The sequence below is a fragment of the Meles meles genome, chromosome 6 (assembly GCF_922984935.1).
Source record: "Meles meles chromosome 6, mMelMel3.1 paternal haplotype, whole genome shotgun sequence".
Taxonomy (NCBI): domain Eukaryota; kingdom Metazoa; phylum Chordata; class Mammalia; order Carnivora; family Mustelidae; genus Meles; species Meles meles.
In genome coordinates, this window is record NC_060071.1 from 10,904,778 (window position 1) to 10,927,415 (window position 22,638).

General features: G+C 49.2%; 1 protein-coding gene across 2 annotated transcripts in view; it reads left to right on the forward strand.

Moving 5' to 3' along the window:
- The first annotated feature begins 638 nt into the window (after positions 1-638).
- SLCO3A1 (solute carrier organic anion transporter family member 3A1) overlaps positions 639-22,638 on the forward strand; it is a 302,473-nt gene continuing 280,473 nt past the window's right edge. The window contains exon 1 of one of the 2 annotated variants that reach the window (XM_046008705.1): positions 639-1,223. In XM_046008705.1, the coding sequence (XP_045864661.1) occupies positions 1,044-1,223 (180 nt within the window). In that variant the 5' untranslated portion in view covers positions 639-1,043. The remainder of the gene's footprint in view (positions 1,224-22,638) is intronic. The other variant, XM_046008706.1, reaches the window with a different exon arrangement.

The window sequence follows — 22,638 nt, forward strand, 5'->3', positions numbered from 1 at the left end:
CTGAGGACAGGCTCCGGGCAGATGGAGGGCTGGACGAAGCCCTCTGCTGGGGTCGCTGGGACCATGCAGCCACCTAGACAGTGTGGCTGGGGGCGGGTGATAGTCTGTGCGGTTCCCGACGGGTTACTCGAACTTCCCTCTTGGGGATGCTTCAGCTGCTTTCTCTCCTTGCGATCAGGAGCCGTTTACGCACGCCCAGGGGCCCGGGGGAGCAGGAGCAGGGGCCAGCCGGCTGCGGAAGCCTCCAGCAGCTCTGACCTCTGGCACCTCCCAAGCCCCGGGGCGCAACATCTGTCCCCAGAAATAGCCGGGCGGAGAAGAGAGCGCGCCCACCCCTTCCTGGGTACTCGGTCTTCTCTCTCTTCCTAGAAACCTGCTCTCCCCTCCTCGCGCCTAGCGCCCCGGATCCCGAGCTCTAGGTCCCCGCCCCGCGGGGGCGCCCCCGCCGCGCCCCCAGTTGTACGCGCAGCACCGCCCAACGCCGGCGGCAGCGCGCCCCGCGCCCCGCAGCGCCATCTAGGGGCCGGGCACCGCCTTCCTCCTCAGGGGCACCCCCCCACTTCCTTCCGCGCGCGCCCCGAGCTGCTCCCCCTCGCGCCTCCCCGAGGGCGCACCGGCGGAGGGGGGCGGCCCGGCCTTGAGGCAGACGCACGAGAGACGAGCGCCGGCGGGCGAGGGGAAGCGGGCGATGGCAGCGGCGGGCGTCCGCGGGCGACGAGGCGGCGGCGGCGGCGGCGGGCGGCGCGAGGAGCCCCTGTGATTGGCACAGCCCGAGCCGGAGGAGGAGGCGCGGGGAGGGCGGAGGAGGAGGAGGTGGAGGAAGGGGGCGAGCGCGCGCGGCGGCGGCGGTGGCGGCGGCGGCGGCGGTGGCGGCGGCGAGGAGCTGTGCCTTTCACCTCTTCAGCCCCGGCAGGACAGGGGCGGCCGCCGCGGGCCCGGGGCGGGGACAGCACGCAGGCTCGCCGCGCACACCGCCGCCCGGCAGCGGCCCCGATACCCGGGGCGAGCGGGAAAGCGGCGGCGGCCGCGGCGGCGTGGGAAGGATGCAGGGGAAGAAGCCGGGCGGCTCGTCGGGCGGCGGCCGGAGCGGCGAGCTGCAGGGGGACGAGGCGCAGAGGAACAAGAAGAAGAAAAAGAAGGTGTCCTGCTTCTCCAACATCAAGATCTTCCTGGTGTCCGAGTGCGCCCTGATGCTGGCGCAGGGCACGGTGGGCGCCTACCTGGTGAGTCCCCTTGCCAACTCCGCCGCGGGGACCCCCTCCGCAGCCCGGCGCCCGGGCGGCCGGCAGGCACGGGGAAGGGGCCGCCCGGGCCCGGGGGCAGGCGGGCATGACCTCGGCCCGGCGCGGAGGTTGGCGAGTGGTGCAGAGGCGGCCGCCGGGGGAGCTGCCGGCCCGGGCTGCCGAGAGAGCGGGGAGCGGGCGGGACCGCGGATGCCGGCAGCTGCTCGCGCGGCCGGCGGGGGCCCGGGGTGCCCGGGGAGGAGAGGCAGCGGGCAGGTGGGCGTGAAACCGTTCCCCTCCCCGCCAGGGAAGCGCAGCCAGAGGGTGACTTCAGGAGCCCCCTTGTAGAGGCAGGCAGCGCGGTTTTCAGGTGACCTGCACATGGGAAGAAAAGCCAGTTAGCATCCTGCGTCCTCTACTCTCCATTCCATTCGCCTCGAGAACAAATCCATTATGCATCATTTTCTCCGGGCGCTTTCTTCATGCGCCAGTTACGGGGGGGGGGGGGGTGGATTTAACAGCTTAGAGTAAAATGCGCCCGAGTGTGGCCCTGATCCGAGCCAGGGCTGCAGCGGGGGAATATTCCCTCTCCCTATCCCCATAGCCATCTTTCGGCGTCTGGGATAAAGTTACAGTACCTGGAGAGCAGCTGCGAGTTTGTATAGTTCTGCTACCCATGCTCAGACCTCGATTCCCCACCGTGGTCTCTCGCCCACGAGGGGGTTGCAGCATTTTGCAACAAAGAGATGTACATCTCTTTCATTTGCCTTCCGAAAGGGGATATTAGTGACCAAACGGCCCAGGGGTGCATAACATATCAAAGGAAACAGCTTGTAATGACTCAGCACTGTCAAATACCTACTTTGTTGCTTCGTCCTGCCCCGCGCAGGTGGTCCCAACTTGAGTTAGAGAGAGTGCACTTCCAGACCCAAGTACAGCCCTGACTACACGGGAGAATATTTTTGTTTTCGGAGTGTACAGAGTTAAATCATCACTCGGTGACTGACCTGCAACTGAAAATCAAATGTCAGAGACTTTGAGTGTTGGTGAACAAGTTTGACGGAGATAGAATTGGACAAGATTTTGGCTGTTGGATAAGGGCATCCACAGACAGAATCGTGCTCTTCCTGATGTACCAGTAATCCCTCCTTCCTGGCCTTGGGGTCCAGTTAATGAGATCCAGACTGCTGGGGCAGGGCACCATTCATAAATGGTCTCCAAAGACTCAGGGGTTTGCTGTCCGGGGGAACTATAAGCAGGTGTGGTCTCTAGTGGGGGGTAAAGTCAGTTTCGAGGTTATGAGAGTGGGTTGTTCAAGCTCAGCTCTCTGTTTGGATCTCTGTTCTATGAAATGCACTTTCTCTGTAGTTAGAGTTCAGACAGTACTTGTGGCCCGTGGAGTTTTGAGGTAGGGATAACTGTGTCTTGGGGGGGCGGGGAGAGGTCCGTTTATCAGAGCGTTCATGCAGAGAATTTGATTGTTAAGATCTTAAAATAGGTATATGTATTACCAAGATGCAAATGCACAGTAAGAAAATATTTGTAGGTCTGTACTGGGAGCCTATGCAAAGTATGTACTACCTGCCCTGGTCTGGGTTAGAGGAGGTATTCGGTCTATCCACAGCTGTCTTCAGTTTCACAGTTTGGTGGCCCGAGACCAGTTTTGTTGAGCAGAATGCAGTATTCATGCGTGGCCAACAGCAACAGAACTTTCACACCGTGAATTATAAAGGAAGGCACGGGCTTAGTTTTAGCTTGCAGTGATCTAAGGGTCTTAGGACGGAATGAGCCAGATGAGTAGCCTAAGCTCCTTTAGAAAGTTGAGAAGCAGAGGGCTATTGGCGAGGCAGATATATAGAGGCAGGGCTGGCACCAGGAGATAGAACGTTGACTCGAATCCCAGAATAGGCCAGTGGCAGGCAGCTGAGGAAGCCAGTCCACCTTTGGGGGGGGGGGGGGGGGCTGCTTGCAATTTCATCCTGGGTTGATAGAAAGCTTAGTGCAGAGGGATAGGGTAACAGGAGTCAACAGGTGACCGGCAGAAAGGAGCTGGAGGCCCAGCAGAGGACAGGCCTAGGAAATTGAATTCATTTTGGTTACTAGGAGTGGAGGCATAAGGTGCTCAGGGCTCAGCCTTGCCCGGGTGCCCTGGACTGTCAGTTGCCATCTGAACCTCATGAAAATAGATAGTTTGCTTGCCAGGCTTGACCGAATCCGCTTGCTACGGGTTTTACTCTTCTGGGCCGCTGGGGAGTTGGCTGTTCATCTGTTATTTTGGAGGTGGAATAAAAAGTTTTGTTATTCCTTCAGCTGTGTGGGACTTCTTTATGGAGAACTGGGGAATGCGGCATTGTAGGATGTTTGCAGGAGAAGCAGATTTCTCCCTGTTAATTCATCGTGGCTTTCTTGAGAAAGCCGAGTGCCTGCACCCGGGGTCGGTGTGCAGGGTGTGTGTTATATGTGATCTTGGCATTGGCAATCAGCCCGTCCCTCTGATGAAGCATTTTCAGATACCGGAGGAAGGGCACACTTTGGGACATGGCCAACAATGCTTGCTTAGGGGGGGTGGGGGGGGCGAGATCAAAAGTTCTGTGGCAGCGATGGTATTTCCTATTTGATCCCAATAGTCCACATTTTCATTTTGTCTTTTTTTTTTTTTTTTTTTAAACATTTGGAGGCTTCATTTCATTTCTCCATTTACTTTCTGGAAAGGCAGATTGCCCGTGTCTTCAGTAACACTGGTGTAGGCTTCCCAACTGCAGAACTGAAGGAGGAAGTTGCCTGTGACTTGAGAAGCAACTTTGAAACGCGGGACTCTGCGTGTGTTTGTGTGTGAGTGTGTGTGCTCCTTCCCTCAAGAACCTGCCTAGGGAGGAAACTCAAAGGAGACTTGTATATGAGACAAACACTAATTGTGAAGTTGGGAGGGGGGACCAGCAGCTTTTTGCCTGGGTGTGTGTATGGGGGGGGTCTCTCAGGAGAGTGCAGAAGGCTATTGCTTCCCCCCCCACCCCCAGACTCTGATCGTAGAGATAAGGTAATCATGCAACCCCAGGCCAGCTGTGGATTCTGAAATCTGTTACACTTGCAAGTGTTCGAACCTGAAATTATGCTTCAGATCAGCCAACAGTCACAAGGATGTTCTTTCCTCGTCCCCTAAACAGCCTGACGGGCCACGAAATAATTTCTGTAGCAGAAGAGAGACCTGTCCGGTTTGATTGGCATGCCGTGCTGGGTCACACAGTCAGGAGTGTGATTTTTCCTTGACTTGGGCCTCGGCTTCGGGTGGCTCCAGTCTGAACTGACCTCCTTGCAAGGATGTGACATCTGCTGAGGTCTCGGGCCCTTTCGAGAAGGCGTAGGCACGTGGGAACCACTCGGAGAGAAAGTCAGTGGGTGCGCTCTGCCTGGTGGTACGTGGAGGCCCCCTGAGATGTTTGCAGCTGTTTGTGGACAGTCGCCCTGCGGGCAGAGGTTCACGTACATTCTCAGACTGCCGAGGACTGGAGGGGATAAGGCTGCGTGCAGGAAATGAAAGCCTCCGACCCCTCTGGGTGGTTGTGATTGAGGCTCTCATACAAAGGCATTTGAGTTTCTTCAGGTTGAAAACTTGAGGCTGCAGGAGTTTCCAGGGTGGGGTGCACCGGTGGGGCCTCTGACTCTTGGGGGGGTGGGGAGGGCTGAGGGGGGCATTTGCTGATTGAGAATTTTGCACACCCTGACACTGAGGTTGTGGGGAGGAGATAATAAGCCAGAGTCATGAGTGCATGTCACAAAGCTCCTTCTCGCTGCCTGATAGTCCCTTTTTAAAAATTTTCAGCCGGAGAGCATTGCATAGCTTGAATTACTGGAAAGGAGAGACTGTTGGATTTCTTATTCTTTCTTTCTTTCTTCTTCTTCTTCTTTTTTCAGTCTCTCAGGAAGCATCATTTTGAAGAGGGGTATTCGCATCTCTTCCCCGGAAGCAGACAGCTGAGTGACATTTTTAAAGTCCTTGTCAAATTAGTATGATGACGAAGGCCACTGTATTTTACTTAATCAAATTATTTTACACACTTATGGTTGCTCAAAGAGACAAATTCTCTGCCATTTGCATAATTACTGGATAGCCCCAGGTAGTGAGAAATACAATTATCGTGATTTTTTTTTTCCCTTGCTGTTTGGTTGCAAATGTTTAGCTAATATTTAGGGGAAAAAAGTGATTTCTGAAAATTCCTTTCAGCCAGCTTTGTGTACATAGCTTGGTTTCTGGAGGGGTTTTTCTCTTGTGTGGTTAACAGCCCAAGAAGTGCATCAGTTGTGAAGTGAGTGCGATCTCTTTTCCTGAATTTTGTAACTCTCCCGAATTTCCATTTTCGATTCCTTACAGAAAGGATGACCCAGAGGCCTCTCCGCGGAGAGACTGCCTTACTAATCAGATGCCCAGCATGTAAATGCATCTCCTTGCCTGCTGTTGGAATGGTATAGCTCTGTGTTAGACTGGATAAGTTTCCACTGGTGCCGGGGCAGTTCAAGCAAGCGGGTCTCAGAATTTCCCTTGCTCCTCTTAAAGCAAGCTTCGAAGTTCTGCCTTGTTCAGGGAGGGGCTCATTTAGCAGAGTAAGTATACGATAGTGAAGAAACAATGAGGATACAGCCACATTGGATGAAGATGAAGGCCTTGAATAAAGAAAAACAAATCTGTGAATTTTACTGGTTAATTGCTGACACGGGTGTTCCTTTCAAGGTCGGTGCCAGGCCTCCTGCAGAGGCTGGGGAGTAGGAGGCCTCCTGCTATGCTGACCGGCCAACCATGTTTCTTGGGTGAAGGAGGGCTCCTTGAGGTGCCAGGCAAAGGGGGGTGGGGCCTGCCAGGTGACTGGGCAAGCACGTGCGCAGAAGGTGCTCCCCCCTTGCTGGGGTGGAGAATAAAACTCTACCAGCAGCATTTCTACTTCCAAATTGGGGAATAAATTTCAGTTGCACTGACCGAACTGCAGTACATCATTTAATAAATAACCACATTCCTCCGAAGTAGCGGCAAAGTAGTTATCGCTTCTACTCACTTATATTTTGTATGTGTTCTCTATTACACTATGTGTATTAATGTGTGCATTCTGTGTTTCTATACATACGTGTTCTTGGACAGGGTTATGTACACCAAATATTGAATGCTGTCCTTTTGGGAAGATGTTAAAGGACATTTCAGTGGTAATTTTCATTTATGGCTTAAACACGGATTTAGACCCCCCGCCCCCCTCCGGCTGAAGACAAGTCACCTATGTTCTGTTCCCCTTCAGAAATGTTTTTGGCAATCTGTAGGCACAAAGCATCCTTGTTCTTGTCACTTAGCTTTGCTTTCTGTTTCTATACGTGCATCTATAAAATAGATAATAAACCAGGAAAAAGGAGTGGAATCAGTGCCGTTGGTTCCCAGGAGAAGTGTGAATTGGTATGGGTTGAGAAACTTGTATTTCATGTAACTTAAGTGTTTCTTTGTTCATGTAACAGGCAGTATTGCTCAATGGTTCAAGCTCCAAGTTAAAGGGTGAAAACTCCCAGACGGAGACTCCCAGCACCTGTGGCAGCCGTGGCTCAGTGGGGTGAGCTTCAGAAGACATGGGGTTCACTGCTGTGTTCTCCCCTTCTCAGCTCTGTGTTCTTAGGCTGATTACTTAGCCACTCTGTGTATTGGTTTTTTTATTTTAAAACCGGGATCACGATAGTACATACCCTCATAACGATTCTGTGAGAACTCACGGAGTCGGTATTTGTAAAGCACTTTGAACACTTAACTGGCTCACGGTGCTTGATATATACTAGCTCTTCATAATGACCTGGTTTTTGTATTTACTGCAGACCTTGAGTTTGTAGCCCCAACAAATGAGAAATAAAATTATTTCAATCAAGCATTGATTTGGGTGTAGTGAATTGTACATCAAGTAGTTTCCTATTCTGCATGAACATTTTGTCTGGGAGGTAAAAGGTTTTTAGTAGTAAGAAATCTGCCACCTGCTAATTCTGTTTATTCCCTTATTATAAATATAGCAATCCATTTTATCTTAAAGACACTATAAAAATGAACAGTCATGTGGGAGAGGAGCCCACTCCAGTAATGGTGACGTTGAGCATTTCTAGTCAGTGGGTACTTCTGAGCAGGGATGGTGCTCACGTGGCTGGGAGGGACAGGTGCCCTGATGCCTGGCTTCGGGAAGCCCTGTTATCTGTTGCTCTGCTCTGTGGCCACAGGATGGGGAATGCTCGACGGTCTTCTACGTTGTGCGCAGCTGAGGAGCAGGGAGGAGAGTTTTGGACTTGGAGTCAGAAGATCTGCATTTGAACCTGGACTTTCTACTTCCCATCTCCTGACTTGACTTAACCCGAGCCCCAGTATCGTCATTTGAAAAATGGGGCCCGTCTTAACAGATGGTTGGGAGATTTAGATCTGTGGACGCGTGGTAAAGTGTTTCCGCATCAGGTAGGGATTCAGAACTTTAATGACGTAACCCTACTCCTTGACCTTGGCACAGCACAAGTCCTTCCAGGGGCCTGAGGATTTGCTTCCTGAATTGGAGATCTGGGCCCTTGTAGCTTGCTCTGTGTCTCTGGATGAGGGGGAACCACTCCAAGGCAGCCTGGGGTGTCAGGAGGGGGGATCAGCGGACAGCTGTTATGGACATACGCTGTCCTCTGGGCAGCCTTGTTTAAGATGAGCAACCTCGGGGCTCAGTCCTGGTTGCCTAGGGGTTCTCAGGGCTTGTGCCACACCCACTGCCTCTTAGTCCTCCTGTGGTGTGAAGCAGGACTCCGTAGGCACAATTGTGGGCCTTTTCCTTCTCTTGATCCTTACTGGTTTTTTCGGAGGCTGAGCGAGTGGGCTGTTGATGGTGTGTCATTTCTCATCCCTTGGATTCATTCCCCCGAGCTCATGATGATTGTTTAGGGGGGACATCTTTGCACAGAGCCACTCAACTTTGCTCCCCAGGTCTGGTCACCTCTGTCCTTGGGAAGGATGAGGAATGAAGCAAGCTCTTCTCAGTGACCCAAGCTGCAGTGGCTATTTTAGGTGAGTTCATAGATTCATGGTCAAGGGCCACAGGCTTCCCAGGAGAGCACACGTTCTCCGAGGACCCCTGCATCCCTAAACCCTGGTGGCTTGGGGTCTGCTTCACCGAGGAAGAAGCCCTGTCTCCTTCCTAAGGCCCTGGACCTTCTGCAGCCGCGGCTGCGCAGTGAGCAAGCTTGGGGGGGGGCTTCCCTCGTGGGCATTCCAGGGACCGCCGGCAGAGCGGAAGCGTTCCACTGCGCGCAGGCAGAATCTGCAGTTGGCTATTTCCAGATTCTTTATTTCTGTTTTTCTTTGTGGCTTTGAGCCGAGGCTTTCTGAAAAGGGAAGCCCTTCCTCACGGAGGTTTTAGTAGCTCAGTTTTTTAATGGAAACGATGGTCACCGAGCCAGCTGCTTCCAGAAATAAGCAGACATTCCCCTTCAAATAGGGAATAGTTACTCAACTAAGACATAACAGTTGGTCATTAAAATTTTGCGGGGACTTAGTACAAAAGTCTCATTTATGACTTCCGGTTAACGCTTGCTGAAAATATTTAAAAGCCGAAGGCAACATAGGCTGTTACAAGCCATTATTTTTGAATAGGGCTGGTGGGGGTGGGGCAGATAACGTGGAGCCCACTGTTCCCCTTTGCCTTCGTGTGATTCCCTTCGTAAGTAACCTGGCAATACCTCTCCAATGCTGTTCTCCTGGGAGGTCGGGTCCCCAGTGGCCTTTCAAGAAAACCTGGTAACAGAATGGAAGAGTGTTGAGTGCAACAGGGATGTCTGGTTTCCTTAGCACTGGGTTTTGTTAGAAATCTCCACTATGAGCGCTCTGTGAATCCTGGAGACAAGCAGGTGTGACAGCAGGTGTGAATTACTGTGCAGGAGAACGAGTGCATCTGTCTGTCTGTCTGTCCATCCGTCCACAATCCCTACGTGAGTTCTGTACGACGTGGTGGCAGATTCTAATTTGTCTGGCAGGTGGCCCTTTGGGACGGGTCTCTGGATAATGAACCTGGCTGTCCAGGTGACCCTGGACACTTTCTGTTGGTAGGTCTAAAGCCCTTTGTGGCTCTCACTTTATAGCTACCTGAGTTCCCGACTCTGCAGAGTTAGCAGAAATGGGAAGGAGCCGAGAGCAGGCTTTCAACAAATAGTCCTGGGGAATATAATAGAATATTAGGCAAACTCCTCCCTCAATCCCTGCCCACACAACTACAGGAACTTAAGCAAGAGAGAAATGATATTTTTACCTCCATTTCTGCACTGGCAAGGTTGGTGTAGGGAGAAGAGTGTCACAATGGTGCTTTTCAATTAAAGACTATTGTACAATGTTCTTGGGACTGGCTATTGTCTTTCCCTCCTCCCCCCTTCGGAAAAGGCTTATATAAAACAGGCACGCTCCTTCTCTAATTGTTGGATTTGCTCCCCCATCCTGACACTGCCGCTTTCCCATCTTGGGCTGATGAGAATGAGAAATTACCACCTTGAATATAAGCAAGTTGAGATTGGAAAGCTGCCCTCTGCCTGATTATATAAGCTTTCAACTACCGTACCTGAAATCTCGTGTTTACCTTGGTGAGAATTCTCTTAATGAAGATACACATTTCTAAGCAGCACGGACCCATATGTTTTTATTATGTAAGCTTCAATTATTGTGATGCAACCCATTAAAAAAGAATGGTGTTGATTAGCTCAGCTCTCCTTTGGCTCTCTGGGTCAGACAATGATTAGAGGTACACCTGCAGAGCCCCCCAGAGCTCTCCCCCTGGAACTTGAATGCCTGATGCTTCAGCACCAACATCTTCTCCCTGGGGATGCGCCGGTGCACCCAGGCTCTGTGGTCACCACCACTCTCCAGGTTGCAGAGGGCAGGTGTCTGTGAAGGCCTGAGAGAGTGCTCATGCGATTCAGAGGCATGTCCGGGAATACAACCGCAGCTGATTGTGATGGGCTTTGCGGTTTGGCCATCTTGTTTCCCAGAGTGCAGCTGGCAGGGTCTTTGGAGTGGACTTTGTCTTGTTTTGCATAATGTATGCACTGGCTTCTCCTTGTGGCTCATCGCTCTGTCCTCTTCCCGAAGCCAGACTTGTGTGACGTGCACAGCTCGGCACGCTATGTGGTCCATTCCGGGTTTCCAGCCTCCTCTGCTGTAGACAGCTGCTTATTTTGTGGTTGGGGTGGGCGCTGGGAGAAAAGACCGAAAGGAAACTCAACCCGTTGAAACAGATCTAGGAGAGCGGCAGATAGGCCTCCACTATCATTATGCAAAACATCGAGGGCCAGACTCACAATTTATTGTGTGATTTATGATGGGGCCGTCGCGCTGCCTCCCCAGCGTGGTAAATTCTGTGTCGGCTGGGAGGCTTAACATGCCAATAGCAGGTTTTCCGCCAGCCCAAGGGAGGATATCTTTTGGAGACAAAACCATAAATTAGCACCTTCGCTTTACCTTGGCTAACGCGTGGAGATGCATAGAAATCGAAAAGTCCGAAAGCAGTTCTGTCGCTCTGCTTCTGGTGGATGAGAGCAGGGAGGGAAGTCCTCCTCACCGCGCAGGGGCTCAGGGTGGTGTGTGGATCCAGCAGGACTTGGGCTAAAAGCAAGTGCAGCCCCGTGAACCTTCTGAGATGCGCAGGTGGGACGGGTTGTCCAATCGGCGTATCTGTCCCTGTGTCCCAGCATTGGCTGTGGCTTGTGTTCTTAGGTCTCTTTAAAAATAACTTTGCCAAACCTCTGCCCTTGTTGCTTTCATCTTAGCAAAATCAGGGCACAGGAGTAAGTAATTTCCCCAAATGCGCAGTCCCCCTTCCAGAGCTAGCCCACATTAGCCAGCAGGGGTGAGCAGGTGAGCAGTCCGGAAGAGTTTATTTTTGGAGATAATGATTACAAGCAACTATAAATAAAAATAATGTTTTGGTGAATGCAGGGGGAAAAAATCATTAATTTCTGTCTTTTAAAATATCCCCTTCCCTTTTTTTTTAAACAGACTGTGTTTCCTAAAAGGCATCGTACCTATTCTTAATGGGGTGAGCCGATAAAAATACATACGTCTGTATTTCTCGATTCCACTGGGGAACGCTTTTGTCACTTAAGTACTAAAGCAGCAGTTAAAGACACGGTGTGGACTCCTGGCACTGAAAGCTGTCAGGGAGACCACTCCGTGTGACACGGGACACATTTTAGCTCTCCAATGAGGAAGCTGAGTGTTCTTGTGTTCAGGTCTGTTGCCGCTGTGACTGCTTTTCTCCTTGCGCCGGGGGAGCTGAGCTCTGGGAGTCACGGTGCTCAGCTCAGGTCTCTCACCTCCTGGTTGGTCATTAACTTTCTTCTTGCCTCCCTCTGCTGGCCCCTGACTCCCCCGGGGCCATGCTTCACCAACCCTGGCAGGGTGTCACGGTCAGATCTGCGAGACCTCCGTGAGGGTGTGCTTCCCGAAGTCAAAACCCTGGTCACTCCCAGGTAGGACTCTTGTGCCAGCCTTTGTGCCCCGGGCACTGTCTGTACCCTTCTGCCAGCCCCTTCCTTTGTTGGCTTCCCTCCATCCTCATTCCGGGGATACAGCTGAGTTCCCCACCCCCTACAGGGCAGAGAGATCCAGTCCCACCTGTGACCGTGGGCTGTATGTTAATTCTTGCCCTCCTGGACCCTGCTATGTTTTATTTATTTATGTAAGTGGGGTCTTATATTCTATTTAAACACTCTCTGGAATTCAGAGGATAGTAAGGCCATTGTCAAACATTTTCTCTATCTCAGATGTTAGACTAAAATTGGGGGATATTTTCTCCCTTAGATAGAGAAAGGTGTGATGTGAGGTTCAGAGATGGCGACTTTGACTGTTTATCCTTTGGTTGGAAGTGGACTTGGACCCTGGAGTGGGAAGGTGAATGATATGAATGTGTTTCCGAAGGAGGAAATGGGATGTGTTGGTTCCCTGGGGCTCTGCTGAGACGCATGACCTTGGACTGGGTGACTTAGAAAAACAGATTTATCTTCTGGCAGTTCTGGAGGCCGGGAGTCTGAATCAGGCTGTCCGCAGAGCCATGCTTCTTCTGAGACTCTGGGTAGAATCTTTTCTTGCTTCATTGTAGCTTCTGATGGTGACCCTTCATCACCTACCCAGCGGTAGCCTTTGCACCACTCCCATATGTGACTCTGAGGTCACATGGCATTTTCCTTCTGTGTCTCTCTCCTCCTAGAAGGACACCATTCATATTGGGTTCGGACCTACTGTAATGACCTCGTCTTTTCTTAACTACATCTGCTAAGACCTTGTTGCAAGTAGGGCCACGTTCACAGGTACCATCAATTAGGACTTCCACACAGTCCTTTTGGGGGGACAACATTCAACCCATGATATCTGGAGAGAAAAAGAGCAAGGGACCCTAAAAATGGTCTGATGGTACAAAAAGGAAAAAAAAAAAGGAAAAGACAGATTCTTTGCCCTCTTTAGGGTTTGGGGTCGGGTAGGAAGATTATGGGATGTTGTTGGCTGTGTGTCATTCTTTGCAGAAATGCTGACCTGTGACTGTCCCTGGTTCCTTTCTCCATAAGTGAGGGGATAGCTGTGTTTCTGTCTGTGACATGGTGGTGAGGCTGTGGGGGAGTGAGTCTGATTTCATAAATGAATAGCTTGGAATAAACCCTTTCCCGGTTCTGGGCACAGTTGAGCGCAGGGATTGGCCTGGGGTGAGTACAGCATCTGATTAAGGGACATGCGTGTTAAAAAGAAAAAAAAAGCAACCAACAAAAAAACCTAGACATGGGGCGCCTGGGTGGCTCAGTGGGTTGAGCCTCTGCCTTCGGCTCGGGTCATGATCCCAGGGTCCTGGGATCGAGCCCCACGTCGGGCTCTCTGCTCAGCAGGGAGCCTGCTTCCCTTCCTCTCTCTCTGCCTGCCTCTCTGCCTACTTGTGATCTCTGTCTGTCAAATAAATAAATAAAATATTAAAAAAAAAAAAAAAAACCTAGACATACACGTGGTTGAGCATTTTGTGTGTATATATTTAGAATGTGTGTAGTATTTCTCTCCGGCTCCTTCCACCTGGGACTCCTTAACAGAAATTAGGTCCAGTAAAATGTCCAGCTGGCTCTGTCCCCTCCCTGAAGTCTTGTTGGATTTGGTGCGACTGGAAGAGAATGTCATCACTGTGCCAGCCAGCCCAAGATTTGGCCAGGTGTCTTATACGTCAGGACCAGACACCTGCGTTCTAATCTGATTCATGCCCATGTTTTTTTGGTGGGGGTGGGGGCCGTCTGACTCGTGGAGTTTCTCAGCATTGGCTCCTTTTAGGAGACTTCAGCTTGGTCTCTGCCAAACTAATTAACTCGGACAACTTCTTTCAGTGCCGTGAGCAACGTTGACTTTGGTAAGGCGTGTTCTTGGCCCTCACGGAGTTTATTTATCCTAGCGGGAGGGATGGCATGTTTATATCTTTTGCACTAATGACTCATTCCTTAGACTGTCTCGGGTCCTGGGCCAGGCAGCAGCTCTGTCCTCTGGGAGCCCTGCAGCTGGTCCAGCTGTATCCGTTGTCCCCCCTGCAGGACAATGAAATCTCTGCCCTAGAAGCCAAGTGTTGGGTCAAGGTGGGAGGTGGTGTTGGAGATGGGCCTGGGTAGAAGAGGAGAATGTTTGTGGTGGCAGGTGTAATTTCGTCAACCTTGGACAGAGGTGATCCAAGCGAATAAGATGTCAGGCTAACATGGCAAGCATCTGGGAGAGCCTCCGTAGGTGGGATGGGACTGGGAAGCCTATGACTGAGAAGGGGTGGAACACGGCCACAGCCACATACGGGGTCATGTCAGGACCAGCACCAGAAGCTGCGCTCCAGCCAGCGGTGTGGGGGCTGTCCACACCTCTCTTGGCAAGGCTTATATCCCTCCCCCCAGCTTTGAAGCGGGGCCCCACAATGCTGCCCGAGGCCACTCTGCCAGCATATGGAAGGAAGCGGCATCGGGGCATTTTCAGACCCAGCTAGAAGCAAGTGTGGCTGCATGGCATGGCATAGCCCCGGGGCTGAAGGACGCTGGCTGTCCCAGAACGCTGTCTCACTGGGATGGGGGCAGCGGAGGTGGTGGAGGTTGGGGGTGGGGAGCTGTAGCATCCATGCACAATGGCACCTCTGTGTCCAACCTCTCTTTTGAGTTCTCTTCAAATGAGATTTCTGCAAGATGAGCTAAAATTAGGAAAGGTCCTATCGTATTTGACTTCTTCTTCTTCTTTTTTTTTTTTTTTTCAAACCCTTTAGCTTGGCCTTGGATGTATCAGTTCTGGATAACTTTAAAGCTGGTAACAGGACAAACTGTGTTCACACACAGGAAATGTCTCCAAACAAAGTGGGCGTGCAGTTTACAGTTTGGAAATTGGATGGAGGCCATGCAAAATTCCCCTCCTGTTCTCCTTGAGAAGGACTTGGCAAAATGCTGAGGGGGGCATTCCTCCTTGGAATAATCATAAGGGGCCAGAGGGAAGCCATCTTCGGAGCAGAGCTAACCGGCTACTGGGATGAGGGGCTGGGAGGCGCGTGGGGCATTTATTGAGCTGCATGCCCTTCCACTTCACATCCTGTATACAGGGCATGTGGAGTCCGGCCAGAATGCCTCTGGCCCATTGACCCACACCTGTTGCCTACAGATAGCCGATCCAAATGCGGGCCAAGACAGCTCAGGAGCCCTGTGTGGCCTCATCACTTGGCTCTGTTGTTAACTTGAACTTCAAGTTCATGCTTGTTGCTTTTGTCTTAATATAGAGGCCTTACTGGCTTACTTATTACCCAAGAACTACATGTATTGAAAATTTGGAAAATAGAGATAAACACAGGTACAATTAAAAAAGAAGCAGCAGCATCATCCATCATGCCAGGACCTGGAGATACACTCTCAGCATTGTGGAGCCCGTGCTTTCCGTCTCTCTGGGTTGACCCTGCACTTCTTTGTGGCTTTGGGGACAGAGTACAGGTGACCCTTAAACCATGTGGGGTTTGAGGGCATCAACACGCACCTACCTTCCCCGCTATGGAAAACCCGTGTATAACTTCTGACTCCCTCAGAACTTAACCACTCATAGTCTACTCTTGACTGGAAGGAAGCCTTACCGATCACTTAGACCGTTGGTTAGCATATATTTTATACGTTATATGTATCATACACTGTATTCTTACAATCAAGTAAGCTAGAGGAAAGACAAGGTTATTAAGAAATTCATAAGGAAGAGAAAATACATTTACAGTCCTGTACTTTCTTTATGGGACAAAAAATCTGTATATAAGGGGACCTGTGCAGGTCACATCTATGTTGTTCAAGAGGCAACTGTAGTAGAGGTTATCGGCTTTGTGAAGTCCATGTCCACTGTGTGTTAATCTTGTGTGGCTTCGGGCCAATGGCTTTACCTCTCCATTGTAGCCCTAAGATTGGCGTGGTGTTCACACCTATTTCATACTGAATGGGGTAATCCAGAGTGCTTAGCCTGTGCCTCTGCAGTATGTTACTGTTGTTACAAATTATTATTCTTCTGTAATAAAATCAGATCACACTGATTCCTATTCTGTCAGAAACTTACTCTTTCCCCTAAACCACTGGGACTGTGTTTCTGTAAAATCAGATATTCATCTTTGCTGTCATGGTTATAAAGGGAAATGACCTTGCTCTTTCTGTAAAAACAGTATCTATTCATTATGAAGAATTTTGTTTATTTATTACTTTATTTTTAAAGATTTTATTTGTTGAGGAATGAGTGGGGGGAGGGGCAGAGGGAGAGAGAATCTCAAGCAGACTCCCTGCTGAGCGCAGAGCCTGATGCAGGGCTCAATGCCAGGACCCTGAGACCTGAGTCGAAATCAAGAGTCCGATGTTTAGCCACCCAGGTGCTCCCACTGTGAAGAATTTTAAAATGAAGGGAAGTCCAGATAAAAATATTTTAAGAAATTCCAGAATTACCATTCAGATATAACTGACTGGTGTTTGAGGGGTGATAGTTAATTACCTTCCTCTGTTTCCCCTCTCCCACCAATTAATAATTGTGTAGTATACATGTTAACCAGCCACGGGGGTATACAAATATCAGCTTGGAGTTTGTAGGGAGAAATTTAGAGTTTGAGTGACAAAACTCGGTTTGTGGCCAGATTTGCTCTCCTCGTTACTTAGCTCGTGGTCAGAATGATAGGCTGTCTGCCTCTGCACGGGTGCACCTGCTTGGATAAGCTTACCTCCTGGAGGGGCAAAGAATGTGTACATCGTGAGGACTGCTCACGGTAGGGGTTGAAGAGGAAGAGGTTGGGGCAGTCGTCTAGGCTTCCTTTCATAACTTGACAGATCAGATAAGTCTCTCTAGTCACCTTTGGGGAGAACTGAGTAAGGAAGTCAGAAGAGCAGATTTTTCTTTGTTTCTTCCAGAAAGGAGAGGGTCCTCCTCTAGTATGGATCAAGGTGTGGGTTTCGAGAAGAGGAAAGAGTAACTCGCCCTTAGAATTATCATTAACAGTGTATCATTTCAGAGTTCTTTCTGTTCTTCCATGGAAAATTGGGGGGCTGGCTAGATATGCTTCGTACAGTCTATGTACTTGAAATACAAAGTAGAGAATTTAACTTTGCTCAAATGTAACAGAAGACAATTAAAACTCAGAAGTCCCTGCCTTCTACCCTTGAATGTTGCTGTAGAAGGGTCCAAGGCCATCCTTTGTCTTCCTGTATACATGATGTGCTCATAGGTAAGGTGCCCGAGGAATTCTTTCTTGGTATCTGACATAGAATTTTTTTTTTTAATATTTTATTTATTTCTTTGACAGAGAGAAATCACAAGTAGGCAGAGAGGCAGGCAGAGAAAGAGAGGGGGAAGCAGGCTCCCTGCCGAGCAGAGAGCCCGATGCGGGGCTCGATCCCAGGACCCTGAGATCATGACCTGAGCCAAAGGCAGAGGTTTAACCTACTGAGCCACCCAGGTGCCCCTCTGACATAGAATTTAACCACAACGTATGTTACTGCCGCATGAAGTGTGTCATATTTTTGTGGCACTCGGTGTTATCTCTCAGTCCACAGATTGAATTCTTTCTTAGTCTCAGGAGAATTTTCTTATATCATCTTGTTGACCTTTCTTTGTTCTTTGACCTGAGTTCTCTGCTATAAGGACACCAGTTATTTGTATGTTGGATTGTCTTTGAACTCCATACTTGTTTGTTTTTCTTTGATTACTTGGATCTGTTGTTTTTATAGATACTCACTGTTTTTATTTTAGCTTTCCTGTAGTCAGTGAATTGATGCGAAGCCATCTTTCTTTGGTTTGCTGTAGATTTTACTTTATGTTACTTTTCTAATGTTTATTTGGCCGCCAGTTAATTTCATTAGGTCTACAATCTCACTTATTTTTTTTTTCTTAATGTTGTCTTTGAGTTCTCACTTTATTGCACTCGTATTCATATTAAGTTCTATGGCTCCAAGATCTTTTGAGGGGATTTCTCTTTTTGGGTTCTGTTTTCCTTTAGGCGGAATTTTTTGTCTTTGATACAATGTTTCATTTGCCCTTTCCTCCAGGATTCTGTGTTTGTGGAGACCAGGCCTTTTTGTTTGCTTTTTTTCACTCTGTTCTTGCCTGAGTGTGTGTCTATGCAAATCTCTCTTGTTCCGGTGTGGGCGATTTCTTGATCTGAAGCCTCTCCTTTTTGCCCCCTTACTATGGAGTTGAAGAATGATGGCTGGCTTTTTGTTCCTTTGATGGCCACACTTTCTGCAACCTGAGAGCCTACAGAGCATACAGGACTGGCTAAGCCATAGCAGGTGGTGTGTGGGGTGCTGACTAGTTGTGGCTAGAAGATGTTGGCTTGGTGGTTTTTACTTCTGGGTTGTTTTAAAGGTTATTTTAGGTGGGTCCAGCCTTCCCACGTGGGAGTACACACTGTCTGCCCTTGCGCAGTATTCTCTGGCCTCGGATCAGCCCCGGATTTCCAATTTTAGTATATGTGCTGCCGAAGCGAGCACCAGCCCCGGATTTCCATGTGTACTCCTGGAGCCTTCACTTCCTTCCAGCAGAAGTAATCAGCACCATGGTTCATGGCCTCTTCATCCTTTTCTCCCTAGTGGATGTTTTCACTATTCCCCAGTCAGAAAAAAGGTATATATTGATAACTACTCATGCTTTTCTCCAGATTTGGTGATACTAATGAAAACGCTCCAGATTTTTATTTAGCCACTGGTTCACCATCCTGAGGGGGGTGGATAAGGATTTTGAGCCTTGCTATGCCATACCATTAGAATCTTCTTTTACTTTCCCTAGCAGGCAGTATTTGAATTTTAAGACATTGGGTTGCTTTTTTTTTTTGAGACTGGTGATCTTTAAACTTTTCTGCTTTAAAATTTTTTTTGGTTAAGTTTTGAAAGAGTGAGATTTTATGCAGAAGTTTGTACCATTTTAATTGAGAAGTACCTCTTATCACTTTAAATGTTCGCATAATATTCTAGTGAATCTCATTCCCATATATCTGTTGATAGGTTCTTTACCGCTTTGTTTTGCCAAAATAATTCCATGTTTCCTCATTACTTTTCTGTCTTGCTTTTTAGAATCGTAGTATAGGTTGATGAGATTAAGGGGATGATCACAACTGTGGGGAACAGGACTGTCATTTTCTGAGGGTCTTACCTTTGCCAAGGGCATGTAAATAGTCTGATTCGATTCTCATAACAACCCTGTGAGTTAAACGGCATTGTTTCTGTTTTCCAGATCAACAGATGGGGGCTCGGAGAAGTCGAACGCCTTGCCCAGAGTGAGACCAATAGTGTTTGGTCCTGGGTCTCTCGGCTTTGCCTTGCTCCGAAATCCCTTTTCTTTCCTCAGACCACACCTCCTTAAGAAATCATAGCTGGGTGGAATGCTTAAGCATGCTTTTTCCGTATCATATAAACATGTTACTACTTGTAAGAGAACACTGTTCTTTTTTTCTTTTTCTTTGTTTCTTTTAAACTGGTAGGGAGTGTTGAACACCACTTCACTGGGGCCAGAGAACCGTGTTACCTGTTTCCTTTTGCCGTGAGTACAAAATGGCATTTGCAGGAGATGGGAGCTCTGAAAATGAAGCTTTGTACATTCCATGCCCTGTCACAGGGCCCTCTGCTCTGGGCGTGTTGTTACCTGTGTGCTCAGTCCTTGACTGCATTTCTCGCTCTGAACAGCCAGACACTCAAAAACAAGGGCCATTATGTAATAATCCAGCCCTAACAGCCCCCACAAAATTACAGACTGCTCCACGCCAGTGTGAACAGACACTCTAATTAATGTTTACTTCTTCACCAGACGGTCATTTTTCAAGACCTTCCTACAAAAGCACATGTCCCCTCTTCAAAAAGTATTCCACAGGACTCACCGAGAATGACATTTTGATATTTACTGAAAGACTCCTGATTGGGAGATCGTTTATTTACTCTGGGTCTCTGTTTTATTGTCCAAAGTGAAAATAACAATGCCTGTCCTTCGCGTGTGGAATGTTGACTGAGTGTCAAAGTGTTGTTGTGGGTTATGTCATTTCAGCCGTACGGCAGCCCAGGGAGAGCAGTGGGGCACTTGTGACCCACTTTTACGTTTAACTCTTTATTGTAAGTTCTCAAGCAAGGCAGAAAAATAGAAATTATAGTGCAGTGAGTAGCCATGTGCTTACCAGGTAGGACTGAGCGGTTGAACAATTTGTTGACCAACACACACACACACACACACACACACACACACACACACACACACACCTTTTTTAACCACCTTAAAGGAAACTATAGGAAGGAGGACATGTCACACCTAACTATTTCATTATGGCTCCTCATAACATATGCTCATTTCCTTATAAAGCCACAGCCTAACAAGGCAACTATTCCCTCATTTGAACTAATACCTGCCACATAGTCAACTCTATTCCTAAAATATCGCCATTGGTGTTGCTGTTGACACCCATATCTGTCCCTAGCTCAATCTCCAGAACATTCTACTTATTTTTTATGCAGCCCAAACCAGTGGAAGAGCCTGCATTTCATCTGTTAGATGACTTTTAGTCTCTCTGTTTCGTTGTCTTTGGTTTTTTTTAATATTTTTTTTATTGTGGTAAAAAACACATAACATGGAATTTAGCATCTTTAACATTTTAAAAAATATTTATTTGAGAGAGAGTGGGAGGAAGAGGCAGAGGCAGAGGGAGAGAAAGTCTTAAGCAGGCTTTGTGCTGAGCACAGAGCCTGATGCAGGGCTCAGTCCCACGATCCTGAGATCATGACCTGAGCTGAGATGGAGAGTTGGATGCTTACCCCACTGTGCGACTCAGGCACCCATAGCATCTTTAACATTTTTAAGTGTACAGTTCACTGACATTAACTACAATTATATTGTTGTGCCCCCATCACCCCTGGCCATCTCCTGAACTCTTTCTGTCTTGAAAAACTGAAACTCTGTACCTGCTAAACAATAACTCCATTCCTTTCTCCCCTCCGGCCTCTGGCAGCCACCCGCCTGCCCGCTGACTCCCTGGATTTGACCACTCTGGATGCCCCATGTCCGTGGGATCATGCAGTGTTTGTTCTCTTTGTGTCTGGCTTGTTTCACTGGGCATCATGTCTTCAAGGTTCATCTGTGTTGTGGCCTGTACCACAATTACCTTCCTTTTCAGGGCTGAGTAATACTCCACTGTATGCAGGTACCACATTTGGCTTTTCCATTCATCTGTTGATGGATGCTGGGTGCTTCCCCATTTCAGCTGTGATGAAGTCATGCTGCTGTGACTGTGAGCGTCCACCTTTCAGCCTCTTTTAATCTAGACTAATTCCTCCCCTTTTTCCTACTGTGTCAGCTTTCTGAAGATGTTAGTCCATGTGAAGATGTTGTCATCTTTGACGATGTTGTCATTTTATGGAACATTCCACGGAATGTTCCTTGTTGTGAATTTATCTGATTACTCCCAGATGGTCTGATTGGAAGTTTGTTTTTTCTTGACTGGATTTGTTTTGTTTGATCACACTGGAGAAGGGCTAAGGCATTCCTTTAAGTAAATCAGGGTAGACGTCTGGCTGATCCCTGTTCGTGATGTTGAGGGTGACCACTGGGTTGATGGGGGCCATGATGACCAGGCCTTTCCGTATGAAAGGGACGTTCACTCCCTTGACCTTGGCATGTGAATCTCTGTTGTTACCCTTTTAACAGATGAGGCTGTTGCCGAAATTCTGAGTAGCTGGTAACTTGCTCACCAATAATCATCATCATTTTTTGAGTCTTTGCGTGTTGCTGGGCACTGATGCAGTCGTGACACATATTATCTCATTTAATTCGTCAGGTTGTCCCCCATCTTGCAACTCAGTGTTGGAGCTCCGACTTGCCCTTCTGTTATGAAGACACTTTGCAGACCCCTCCCCTTCCTGCTTTCCTTTTCTTTTACCGCTTCCAGCCCTTGGTGGGTCATGCCTTTCCCGGCCAGGCTGGCTGGTTTGATGTGGGCACTGTCTGTCAGTTTCTGTGTCCATGGAGGGGAGGACTTGGCTCTGGAGCCAGGCTGCCTGCATTCCAGCCCCGGCTCTAGCCCTTGTGGGTGACTCCAGGTGGGTTCCTCCCCATTGGGACTTCACTGTCCTCATCTGTCACTTGGGGATGATGAGTGCCTGCCTCAGGAGGTCCTCATGAGTGTGAATTGCCGCATGTGGAAGGCTTGGTGTGGTTCCTGGTACATAATAAATCCCAGCCTCCTTGCTGTCACCCCTTCCATGGGTCCCTGAAGACACTTCCTCAGGCTTTTTGCCTTGAGGACTCTGTCGTAATGCCCTGTGGAGAAACACACTGCCGGCGGCGGAAAATCTGGAGGAGATAGAGAGTAGTGACGAAAGTTCTAGAGCAGGGACCTGCAAGTGACCGTCTATGGGCCAGATCCTCCTTGTGGGCTGTTTTTTACATCCCGCTGTACTGGAACACAGCCCTGCTGGTTCATTTACGGATCCCTGTTTACGACCACTTTGGCACGACGACAGCAGGGCTGAGTAGTTGTGACAGCGACCCCAGAGCGTGCAGAAGCCTAAAAACACTATCTGGGCTCTTGCAGAAAAAGCGGACAGACCCCTGCCCTGGAATCCTAGAGTTCTGAGAGCTGTGGTCTTTAAGGGTTGGGTCGTGGCTCCCCAGAGAAGATGGTGCTTCTGGTGAATTCCTACCTTCAGCTCTCGCTCCCAGGGATGCCAGTTCCCATCTCTGTAGTCTTTTTACCCAGAGCCCAAGGCTGACTCCTTCTTCTGGACAGTTCTCGCCTACTGATCTTAGGCTGAGCACCTGGGTGCTCACAGGTGTTTTTGTAGCTGGGTAACATCTGGGGGTCCTGAAGCTCCCACATCGGAGGTTCCTGTCCTTGGGGTCTTGCCTCCGAGCCAGTTAGTCAAGTAGGCC